This window comes from Polyodon spathula, chromosome 1 (assembly GCF_017654505.1).
Source record: "Polyodon spathula isolate WHYD16114869_AA chromosome 1, ASM1765450v1, whole genome shotgun sequence".
NCBI lineage: Eukaryota > Metazoa > Chordata > Actinopteri > Acipenseriformes > Polyodontidae > Polyodon > Polyodon spathula.
This window is the reverse complement of record NC_054534.1, coordinates 102110267-102123026: the sequence shown is the minus strand read 5'-3', so window position 1 is coordinate 102123026 and position 12760 is coordinate 102110267. Positions and strand designations below refer to the sequence as shown.

General features: G+C 38.1%; 1 protein-coding gene across 1 annotated transcript; it reads right to left on the bottom strand.

Moving 5' to 3' along the window:
- Window positions 1-103: 103 nt before the first annotated feature.
- On the bottom strand, window positions 104-8702 carry tmem129 (transmembrane protein 129, E3 ubiquitin protein ligase). Its single transcript, XM_041268273.1, has 4 exons — window positions 8450-8702; window positions 7451-7925; window positions 6198-6357; window positions 104-5860 (listed from the first exon to the last, which is right to left on the bottom strand). The coding sequence occupies exons 1-4, from the start codon at window positions 8652-8654 to the stop codon at window positions 5612-5614; spliced, it is 1089 nt and encodes a 362-aa protein (XP_041124207.1). The 5' UTR covers window positions 8655-8702; the 3' UTR covers window positions 104-5611.
- Window positions 8703-12760: the final 4058 nt, after the last annotated feature.

Sequence of the window (12760 nt, the reverse complement as noted above, 5' to 3'; positions counted from 1 at the left end):
GATAATGAAATTGAAGAAGGAATCTATGAAAAAGATGCAGGAGTTTATGTTGACTAAGAAATGGCTTCATCTAGACAATGCGGGGAAGCTATAAAAAAGCAAGATGGACTGAATGGCCTCCTCTTATTTGTAAACTTTCCTATGTTCTTATTAGAGGAAGCAGCTGGTTGGTTACTGATAGAAAACATGGTCTTGAAGGGTGGGGACAATTACCATGAAAGTGGCACACTATCTGAAAGCAAGTCTGCAAACTACTATTTATTTAACCAACTGTAGCACAAGATATCAAGAATGATATTATGTTTGCTGGAACATAAATGTATTTATAAACTATTTCATACCTATATAGTGAATAAATAAATACATACATGGCATGGAAAATGTATAGAATAATTTAGCTACACGCACTTTATCATAACTGCCACCTCCACAGAGACTCTCATGCACCATCTTAATACAGTCCTGTAGTTAGGTCAATCATACTAGTTTAACTGCACATTTAAATTTACAAATTACTAGGAGCCTTTAAAAACAGTACTAATTCCATACAATGTCAATAACAGTTGAACTGCATATGGCAAGGGTAGTCTTGTTGACTGCAAGGCCATTGAAATGCTCGAGAAGGAATTGTATGTCTACTGTGTTTGGGGTCTCCTCACCTTAACCATTAAACATGGTTACTCTGCCTATCATTTCCAGCTGCAAGAGAATGCTGCATTAAGAAAAACGTTCCATTTACAATGCAAGTGAGAGCTTTTTGATGTGGTTACTAGACTGTGGGCGAGAAGTAACTTTGCAAAGTATGAGGTTTATGTACCAGTTAGACTGATGAGAAAGATCGGCGCTCACTCCACGGTGGACAGGAAAGACATTTAAATGTTTTAAAACACAGAGTGCAAAGAAAGCTCCTGACAATTCCTGTTACTGTGAAGAATAATCATATCAGAGATTACAAATGCCACATACAATTGGCCTAGCCACATAATGAATGTAATTCGCCAGTCTAATCCTAAGTACCTCTTTATCAAAAACCTACATGACTTCTGTATTGAAGCTTTTTGCGCTATAAAGCACTCACATCATATTTGAGCAATAGTAAACACAGACGAAGAACTTAAACATTTCAGTGCAAAATACCCACATCCATATCTTTTCATTAGGGCTCTCAAATATAAAGGGGAACAGATATTGTGGATGCAGCAACCAGGGCAACAAAGTTATATGTCTGTTCGGTTTTGTTTTGGTTCTTCAAGAGTTTATGGGTCCTTTTGTTATTGATAATATTGATATTCATTCAACTGTTCTAGAATGTATCACAACATTACATCAATTAAATCAATCAAAACAGACTTTTTAAAATAACTTTGCAGCTTTGAAAAATGAGAACAAAAGTATAGGTCTCTCTAAAACACTTGCAGAAATGTTTCATGAATTGCAAACTTAATTAAATTACTCCAGGTCTCAATAAAACATTGCTTTAAATAGTTCTAATAGGACAAAAAGAAACAGTCTGCCTTATTTATTCTTTAACCACAAATAAACCCATTGAGATGAGGCCTCGTTCACAAGGGGAACAGAAACAGACAGCAGCAATTTCACATCATTAAAAACAGCATCACTAAAAAAACAACATTATACATTCGAGCTGAGATTTCTTGGAACCTACTTATTAAAATAATTGTAATCTTAGTCATTATTCTTCATTTAGCTGATACATTTGGGTTATTTATCTGATGCTCGATCATATCCAGGACATTCTTGTCCAGACTATTCCATGCCATAGGGGGCGCTGTATCTAAATGCTGATCGGCCAACCCAGAACCTTCTCCAAGGCACTTGATAAATAAGTGGAAAACTAGATCGTAAACTGTACATTAGACTTGAGCTCTTATTTGAGGTGACTACAGAATGTCAGCTGCCGGCAGACAGGATATAACAAATAAACCCATATTCTGCCATTTCCCATAATTATACTTATATAATAAATATAATTGTGGTTAAAAAGCACTTACAGTACCTTCCAGTACCCAAGATAAAATGTGTGTGTGTGTAAGGGATTACAGAAATGAAAGAATATCAAACAATGTTATCAGATTACATTTTTCCAGTTTTCATTTCAAATATCTGGGGTATTGGTTAAATCCGTATTTTATGTCCAGCCCGGAAAAAAAATACAAACCCACATGGGATTTTTTTGTTTGTTTCCCCATTAACTACTGGTTTCATAGACCCCAATTACCACTAATCTTGGACTACCTTACCTAAACTAACATTAAGCATTATCACTGTGGCATCCTCTAAATGTCAACTATAATATCTTTTGCTTTCTAAATAGGCTTTCTGGAGTCATTATTATTGCATCATGCATTGTCATGTTAACTACATTTTAATGTGCGCAAGATTGCACTTAACTAGGTATTGCATCAGCAGTCTTGTCTTTTACACAGAATGATACATTCTTTATCAGTCTTACTGTGTTAAGTTTTCAATGATATATACACATGTATGTACAGTTGCAGACATAAGTATTGATACCCTGTATATGAAACAGGGTTATTCACGAATGTATTCAGTATAATAAATATTGTTTGTTAAACTATACTTACTAGTCAATGATAGCAGTTTAAGGGGATTTCCAAACATCCCCCCACCCTGACCCAGCACATTTTAGACTGTCAGATATCACTTAAAACCTGTTGTGAGGTACCGAATAAAAACATGTAATTACAAGATAAGATTCCCTGCTTTTACAGTCATCTTTAATCCATGTGTAGTTTTCAATACCAGTCATTGATATTGGGAAAAACGTCTTCCGATAATCTGAAATGTTAAACTTCTTGCATTTTAAGGACGCTAATTGCTGTCTGGGGCTGCAGTTAGTTTGCTGAATATGAAAAAAGCTATGTGATTCAATTTAATCTCCATTATTATGTAATGCAGTATTTCTGTTTATATGTGAAATATTATTATTTAATCAGATCATAAAGATATATGTCAATTTTATAACAATAATAATAACAAAAAATAATTTGGAGGAGAGTGCAAAAGTTTGGTACATTATCAGAGGGAGATGTTACTTGCAGAGTAAAAAAGCCTCTACTAACCGAAGCCTAGTACAGAATTTCACAAGCCCTTTTGCAAACATCTCTTCAGACAGGTACAAGCAATTTCAGACATCACTATAATAATAGTATTACAAATATAATGATGACAGACTAAGTGAAAGCATTTTCTTAATGTATGCAAAGCTACCTGGATAAATATCTCAGGTCATTTTGGCCTGAGGCTTTATATTTGTTTACAAAATAATTTCTAAAAGAACTACACATCAGAGAGTTTGTTTACTGTTTATAAATAAAGAGGTTCCAGAAAGATCCTTCGCAGACAGGGGTAACATACAAAACCTGACAATCTGTATTCACTTTTCTTACTTGATAAGAGAACTACAAGTGCTTAATACTTTAAATTAAATTAGGTATTAATAACAACTTTGGTGCACATTTTAGTTCATAGACAGTAAGCTTAAGATGTTGTTTGTTAATAAAAAGGTTTTTAAAACATGCTTGTTATGTCCTTTTTTTTATCAAGTTATTTAAAATCATGATTTAAAATCAACCTGATTTAAATCAGCCAACCCTATTAGGCAGTACAAGATTAGTGCTAATCAGGACCTGTGAAACCAAGCCTGTTTTCTTAAAAAGCAGTAAGAAACAAGTTTGTACCCAACAATACAACTAGAAGAATGTTTATCTATTTAAATCCACTTCACTCCTATTGTGAGAACTTTGAAACTGACAAGAAGATCGACCCGGTATTCCGTTGCGCAGAATCCCTGTACTTAAGACTTTCTCACTTAGCTTGCGAGATACACAGTGTAAAAGAGGGGTGGAAATCATCTTTAAAAAATTCCACTGCTACAGGTCTAAAGAACTATAACTCTTCAGCTGTATCTGTCTGACCACAACAAAAATGTGGTTTCATCTGCCTCTGAAAAAGCCCATATTCTTTTCTCAGTTGCTCTTTAAGCACGGTTAGTTACAAAAAGGACCCCACATTGGTCTGTGCTTAAAAAACCGAAACATTAACACCTATACAATAGTTTTTACAGTGGTTCTAGTCTCAACCATGTGTTACACAGTGTACTGTTGTGAGAAAAACAAAGAAAAAAAAACAAGTCAGTAACCTACTTTCTCCACCACATCAATAGAGCAGTATGTAGCATGAAAAAAGTACATCACCATTACCAAGAACTGCAGCATGTAATCTGGAAACATGTACATGACAGATTGATCGATGACATCATTCGATTTGTGCTAAAGAATGCTCTTCCAAGTTTCATTGGATAAGCGGTTCTCTAGATTAATAAAACAAAATTTTGAAGATTGATTACTTTTCAACCTGTTTAAACTTTCTATAAAAAATTATATAGCTTCACGGTAATACAAAGTTTGGGACAGGATTTCTTTACTGCATGCCCCCTATGCTGCAACACAGATGCTATTAAACACAAATTCACCTTTCTGTATGAAAACCGGACTGTGTTTGATTGCATAAATTGAGTTTATTACCATGTTTCAGAGCATGAAAAAGTAGATCAGCAAGTAACCTTTATTAACGCCTAATGAGAAACCATCAATATATAAGTAAAAGATTACAGTCCAGCAATTAAGACTTTGTTTTTGCAAGTTTTTAAGATTTCCTGAAGTTGCAAACTTCCATTCAAATAACAGAAAAAGAGTGAAGGCCATTACTGGTCTGAATTTGTATCTTGATTTATGATCATCTTTCCTAAGGAGCTATGTTGAGAATTAACATTTAAAATACGGAAACACAACAAACTGCACATTATGAACATCAAAACTATTCTAGTTACCCCCATCCAATCCAGAACTGAAACCAATGTCAGTTTGACCTCAATCGAATACATGTTTATTTATTTATGTATTAAACGCACTCTTAACTAAATCCTAAATAGCAATAAAGGTTAATAAAATAAACAAATTATATAAAATATAATTTTACTCAACTGTGTACTAATACACTTACTGTCAACTTGCAAAAGAAAGAAAAAGACATATCTAGGAGAAATGCTTCTCCCTCCTTCTATCCCTCTCTCCACCCCACCCCCTCCCAAAAAAAAAACAAAACAAAAACTCCCAAGTTACCAAGAGTTGAGAAAGGGTTTCACTTTTCACAGCAATTGTTAATCTAATTGTTATAAGTACTCTTTAAAACAGCCTCAACACTTCTGTCCACTACAAAGCACCAACAGCACGAACACCATTATTATCCAATACACAACTGCATTTCCAACAGCAAGTTTGTGAAAATTAACAATTGCATTATTATAGTGGACTTTAAACAACCAGAGAGATGCAACTAATTCCTGGCGCACAGTGGAACAATGTACCACGTCAGCAGCACATGACTGCAGAGTTAACAGGGTCACCCTAAACAGCAGTGTATCACAGGACGGTTAGGGCGACTTTCAAAATGCACTATTGGTGTTTGTTTAGTTTTTTTTAAGTTGATTTACCGAATACTCCAGACAGGCCTGGTTATCCAAATTATCAAAATTCCTGAAAGATGTTAAAATAAAAAACAGTCATTTTTAGTGTATGACACAGATGTCCAGGATGCAGAATTTGGCCCGGCAGGTGGGACAGGGGACTCTGCTGGACAGCCAGGTCTCTGGGTGCTGCTGATCTTGTCGACTGGCAAACCACTTGCCCATGCAGGTCAGGCACCACATGGGGCGGCAGTAGCACTGCTGGCACTCCCCCTCGTTGGCGTCCTGGCACACCTTCACAAGCTTCAAGTTGGCCATGACCTGCATGCAACCAATGCACATCTCCAGCTCCTGTGAACAGGACAGGAACTAATTGAATCGGGTGAAAATAACCCAACAGGCTAGAAATGGTATTTGATGTTGAGGTTAGTGGGCCTTTAGGATAGATTTGAGGGTAATATACAGTACAATGATTATGAGTATTTATTTATGTGCAATTGTAAAGTAATTGAAAGGGATTTACTACCACCTTGTGGACATTGGATGCAATTGAACTGTGTATAGGACCTCTCATGACTCTGCAAAACAAAGTGCTACTGGCCCTTGCCTTCCATTAGCACAAAATTAACACAAAACAAAAACGTTTTTGTAAACACAACCTCCTTCTTCATTCCTTTGAGAGACCTACCTGACCCCTGGGAAGGGAGTATCGCTCGTTCATTTCCACGTGGGACTTAAATGTTTCCAGGAACAAGTCGCTAAGGCTCTGGTGGATGACAACATTGGCAGCGTTCCGAATGGGTGCATGAAGCTTCTCACGCAGCTCGCCATACTCTGTAGAATTCAACCTACAGCAATTAAAGAGACACAACTCAGTTTGCATCTCAATTACACATTAAACACATGGTCATAAAAAAATGCAACAGCACCATCTGGTGGTCAATTAGTGTAAAATAAAAAAAATAAAAAAACAGCTAGATTATATTTTAGAGCATTAGGGAATCACCCATGAATTGCATCAGCCACTCGGGGTATACAGCAGGTTCATCTAACTCTATATTCTTCTTCCTGAGTTGTGAACAAGTTTGAAGATGTAATTTATATCTGATACAAATACTTTTACATATACAAAAACTGCCAAATTGAATAATGGGATCAACCAAATGTAAGGGACTAAATTCTGATAAAAATTGGAGCTAACTTGCCTCACCCTACATTACAGCAACAAGACCTACTAGCAACATGAACAGAAGGGCTTGTAAACTGTTTTTGTTTTTTGTGAAAAAAGACTAAATTCTAGGAGCCAGTTCTTTAGACCGCTAAACCACGCTGACTTCCCTGTTTTCCCTTAGTGAACCATGGGTATATTTTTATTATTAAATTAAGATGCATGCTGCAGAGCTCAATTATATTCCTTAGTTCATCTCAAACCCAACAAGTACCGGTATGCACATTTCACAAAGAAACGTTTTGTTTTGCTTCGTTATTAAGGAACACAAGATCAACTCTTCGATTTCTCCTAATCAATCTACAAGAGTACAAAAAATAAATATGCATGCGGTGTAAGAGTCTAGATCTGTACAGAAATATAAAAAGAACAGCATTCAGACAGTTGCAGCAGTTGTGGCAATACCCTAGTTTCCCTATAAAGTCTGCTCATAATGACAAGACCTGGCAGCAGTAACTACTACGGCTGTCAAATGTAGTAAATAGTCTGCAATTATTATATTTAAGTGTAAAACTGAACACCGTTGTGAGAAACATCAGCTTTAGGGATTTCATTCAAAATGCAATAAACGTTTGTGGTATAAATATAGTAATTTTAACTTTCCCATGTAATCACCGCCATTACATGATGGGGTCAGACGTTGACACAAAATGTAGTAAATGTGATGACTCAAATTAACCTCTGCATTTGCGACACGCTAGTTTTTGTTTTACCTGATATCAAAAGGCTGAACACAGGGGTTGACACTGGCCACGCGGATGGTCAGGAACTGCACTGGAGTGTTGGAATCTGGGGACAGCTGGTGCTGCTTGGAGGCAATCACTGTCAAGTGGATGTCCTGTTGCTGGGCAACATGCACACGATATGTCAGCGCCTTTATCACCCAAGTGTCTGTGACAACCACCCTGGCACCTGGGGGGCCGGTGACAAACTTATCAATCCGCCGGAACTCTGTGTTGATGGAAGATGCCACAGCCCTCCAGCCTGACTGAGGCAAGGCGTGGTCTGCCAGAGTCCTGGCTATGGGATGGTTTCCCCATTTGTTACAGGACCAGTAGAACACCAATATGCTGCTCATCACTGGCAATGCAATGGCAGCAGCAAAATAAAGTTGCCAGCCTTCACTTGCAATATGGACAAAGTACAGGTTTTTATCTGGAGCTGCAAAGCACATTCCTATGTAATAACCTGTCAATGAAAAAGCACAGCAAAATATCAGCAAATGTCTAACCAACGAACTAGTTTATTTAGTTTCACTAGTCTTCTTTTTTAATTTATATTAAAGTACATATTACATTAAGACGGGAGGTTGACATGATCATGAATTCATTAGATGAAAAATAATTGTGGGCGCGGCAAGGCCAATATGGACCACTAAAACCTATAGAGGATTTATGGTATCCGTGTATACAATACCATTGAAAAGTGGTCCAAACGAACCTGTCTTTATAAACGGATCGTTCTGGTTGTTTAATGTACTAGTTAGCTATCGTAAACGTTGTTTGGTAAATTCAATGACGGATATCCTTGTTGTGATGGGGAATGTTGACAGAAGAGTGTAATGATGTTCTTTTTTTTTTTGCGCCCACTAAACATGTGCCAAACATTATTTTTAATTGCGATCAATAAAAATTTTAAACAAACATCTGTTGGTACTACATTGTCGTTGCAAAAACTATTTCTGCACAAAACATAAAAAGCTAAGAACTTACCAAGCGGCAGTACAGAATGAACAAGTACTGTAGCGCTAGTTCTCTTGATTTGATAGTGAATAAAACCTAAATCTTCGCTACCTAGCCATCCCGAAAGCAAGTTCTGCACTGTTACCCCAGCAGACCTAAATTCGTTAGGAGTGAATACAAAGCAAACGACAAACACAACGTATGCTAACGTAAAAGTAACTTCTGGTCTCTCCATGTTAACAGCTGTGCCTCAGACATACAACATGCCACCCACTTCCTAATAACACTGCATCCTGGGAAATCCAGTTTTGTTAAAATCGCCACGTTCATGTGCAGGTTGATACAGTCAGTAGATCTTTGCTTCACCATGCGCGTAGCATACAAGCGTTTAGATACACTTATAGGTATATTACAGGTATCAAAAATTGCTTTAGTAATTCCTGGGAATGTGGCAGTTGCAGATTTACCTACCCTTCAATGGGAAAAAAATAACCACAACCTTGGAAAAGCATGATGTTGATAGTACTGCTTCACTGCACAAAATATACAGAGTTTTAGTCTTTGTGAGTAATGGATTTGGGGATTTATTGGATAATCAAAATTTAAATAAACTTAAAATAATAACAACAAGTCTATTTATAACCAGTAAGTCATTTGAGAAATCGCTTTATCAATAAAGCTCTGACCGAGAGGGCGGGAAATACATTAAAAAAACAAACAAAAACAAAAACAAAAAACACATCTTACACAATGTCACTAAATAGCATACCATAACATGAACTATAATTACAGTAATAAATATAAGGTTGCGAAGGCTGTGTGAAGATAGCAACAGTTGCTGGCAACAATAAGCAACTTCCGGTAGGAGCATCGCAAATTAACTTCAAAATAAAAGTCCATAATGGAAGGCAATTGTAGATTAAACAGTAAAATACATACAGATAGTTTAGCTATATGAATATAGTAGAGAGCTTTTAAAAATACTGCTCATCTAAAAAAACAATCCAAATTACATTTTTTTTTAAATATACCACAAATAACTCCCTGAATAAAATGTGTTTAAAATACAAAAGACTAATTGGGCATACATATTGACAATTTCTGAAGAATCTAAGGATTGTAACTCAAGCAGGGTGAAATGTCCACTAGAGACAGGGTAATAGAAAATAATGCTTTTATATCAGATCTACGTCATTGTAATTGCTGCTGTGCCTTTAGTATGGAATGCAGAGTTGAAAACAGGCAGTTTGCCTATGGCTCATACACTGCCCATTTCTGAAAAAAAATGTAAAAATGTAACTGTAACTCAATAAAAGTAGGGTGAAATGTAGAGACCCAAGCAGATTAGGAAATAATATGGGAAAATACACCACCTTTTATGTTGTTACTGAACAGTGATTTTTTATATAATGAGTCAAGACAAGTTTCAACATATAAAATATTTTTAAATTGTAAATAAAAATGTACGTTTGCTTTAACACTACAAATGTGTTATACAGTGCTGGGGGGCGGGGGGTGTACAAAACAACCTACCAATTCACCGACACAGACTAGATTGAATGTCTTGAATTTTCGGACGTCTGGGGCTGGTAGCTGCTCCCTACCCACGGCATTATATATAAGGTATCAGGGAATGCTCGTTAAGAATGAAATCATTTTCAAACAGATGAAATACAATTTCAGTTATTCCAGGCCAGAGAATACAAGACCAGAAGAGGGCATTCCTGTCTTCCTCCTGGTCCAGCAGGCCTTGGAATCGGGAAAAGGCCTAAAAAACAAGTACAATTAGTCAGATATTAACAATTAAATGCAAACCAGCATGTCAGGTCACAGACTGCAGACTCTGTACATGATTTAATGTGTTGTTTCTGATCGTGGAGGGGGGTGTATTTACTCATAATGTAGTTTTTCAGGAGCAAAAACTATAACATCCTGTGTGTAATTCAAGTAATATTGTTTCTCTCATTTTCTCAGAGAACTGTACAGATGGTTTCCCCCAAATAACAAATGTTTAGAAAATAAGCAGATGTAAAGTCTACAGCTACTACCACCTGTTTGCTTGTAACACCACCAGTTTCTTTGTAATGTTGGGTCTTTAGGCAACACTTCCAATATTTTCACAGTAAAGACTGTTTAATTGTTGACTCCCGAAAGCTGAAGGAACTGGTAATGCAATTTTTTCTGGGGTTTTACTGACTAAAAAATAGAGATAATCGATTTTTCAGAAATGGGCAGTATGTATGCTGCAACATTTACAATGACGTAAATCTGATGCAACCAAAATTGTTTTCTATTCAGAAACTGTCTCTAGTTCACATTTACAATGATGTAAATCTGATATAAAAACTTTATTTTCTATTCCCCCTATGTCTCTAGTGCACATTTCATCCCCTTTTATTGAGTTACAATCCTTAGATTCTTCAGGAATGGGCAGTATGTATGCTGCATTGGCACATTTTGCCCGTTTTCAGCTCGTCGCTCCATACTGAAAGCCCAGCAACATTTACAATGACATAAATCTGATACATTTATATACCCCCTATGTCTCAGGTTTACATTTCACCCCCCATTGAGTGAGTTACAAGCCTTAGATCTTTCAGAAATGGGCAAAAAAGACACTCCACGTGGAGTGCAGGATGTGCTCTATAGCTTGGAGGTTGCTGGTTCGGGTCCAGGCTTTTCCACTGCCGGCCGTGGATGGGAGTTCCCAGGGGGTGGCACACAATTGGCCGAGCGCTGCCTGGGGTGGGGAGGGCTTAGGTCGGCCAGGGTGTCCTCTGCTCACCGTGCATCAGCGACCCCTGTAGACTGGCCGGGCACCTGCAGGCCTGCCTGGAAGCTGCCCAGAGCTGCGTGGTCCTCTGATGCTGTAGCTCTGAAAGGAAGCTACATGGCGAACCTGCAGAGTGAAAAGAAATGGATGGCTGACGGCACATATTTCAGAGGTGTGCTCGTCTTTGTCTCTCCCAAGTCAGTTTTTTTATTTATTTATTTTTTTAAATGTATTGATTTCCATTACATGAGAGTAGATGTTGAACTTCATGCTGACGTGAACTCGGCTCTCGCCAAGATAAGCACCAACTAAGATGTAGCTTTGCAGTAAACTAATGTGATCCATCTACATCTCCATCCATTTGCGTTGTTTTTCATCTGATGATGTAGATATCCTTCTGTCTGGTGTTGATTGCTTAAGTGTAATGCTGGCTCCAGGGATCAGCTAATTTTGTCTCCCCAGTGCATCAGCATGACAACCATCTGGATTGAGCTAAGTAGGGTACATCTCTGGGGTCTTCAAGTGGGCACCTTCCATCCTCAGTGTTTCGTTGACTAGCCCACGACACCTCAAGAGGGCTCAACAGTGATTCTGGTGTCCCAGCATCACCTCCCTCCACCCCCCACTCAGCTCAGCCCAGCCCAGCTTGCTTACCTGTACATCAGTGTTGCTTTCTTTCTATTGTACTTGAGATCCCCAGGCAGAATCTTTCCATCTCAACCACAGCCAGTTGCTGCTCCTTTTTGCTGCTTCAGATAAATTCTTCACTGTGCGACTCAACTCTTGGCCATTGAATCTTGAATTTACCTCCACTGGGTAAACTCGGACTCTCCATCCTCGCTGTTCCACTTCAGTAGCTAGTTTAGCATACCGAAGTTTCTTCCTCTCATACGCCTCATCCACAGCATCTTCCCATGGCACTGTTAACGCTACCATATGAACAAGGTGTGCTGATCCAGACCACAAGACAATGTCTGGTTCGAAGTTTAGTGGTGGGAATCTCAGGTGGAAAAATAAGCCATTGACCAACATCTACAAGCATTTTAATTTATTTAGTAATTTAATTAGTAAAATGTATTTTAGCAATTGATTTTACCCAGTTTTTCTCCCAATCTGAAATGTCCAATTGTATTTTGGGTTCAGCTCACTGCTACCACCCCTGCACTGACTCATGAGTGGGGAATATGAACACATGCTGTCTTCCAAAGCATGTGCTGTCAGCTGAGTGCTTTTTTCACATTGCAAACTCACCATGCAGCCAACCCAGTGCTACAGCATCAGAGGACAACACATCTCTGGGAAGCTTACAGGCAAGCCTGCAGGCACCCTGGCTGACCTAAGCCCCCCATGGGGCAGCGCTCGGCCAATAGCGTGCTGCCCTCTGGGAGCTCCCATCCATGGTCGGTAGTGGAATAGCCTGGACTTGAACTGGCAACCTCCAGACTATAGAGTGCATTCCATTATGGACAGCACTCCATTATGGACAGCTTTACTGGATGCGCCACTCGGGAGCCCCCTTCTAGTTCACATTTAACCTCATGAATTGCATTTGCAATTGCTCTATAATC

Excerpts from the sequence above, each read along its gene's own strand:
- tmem129 (XM_041268273.1), bottom strand. The coding sequence starts at position 8,654 with ATGGAGAGACCAGAAGTTACTTTTACGTTAGCATACGTTGTGTTTGTC. Across the intron at positions 7,926-8,449 it reads TCATTCTGTACTGCCGCTTG|GTTATTACATAGGAATGTGC; the intron begins GTAAGTTCTTAG and ends TTTCATTGACAG. Across the intron at positions 5,861-6,197 it reads ACTCCCTTCCCAGGGGTCAG|GAGCTGGAGATGTGCATTGG; the intron begins GTAGGTCTCTCA and ends TCCTGTTCACAG.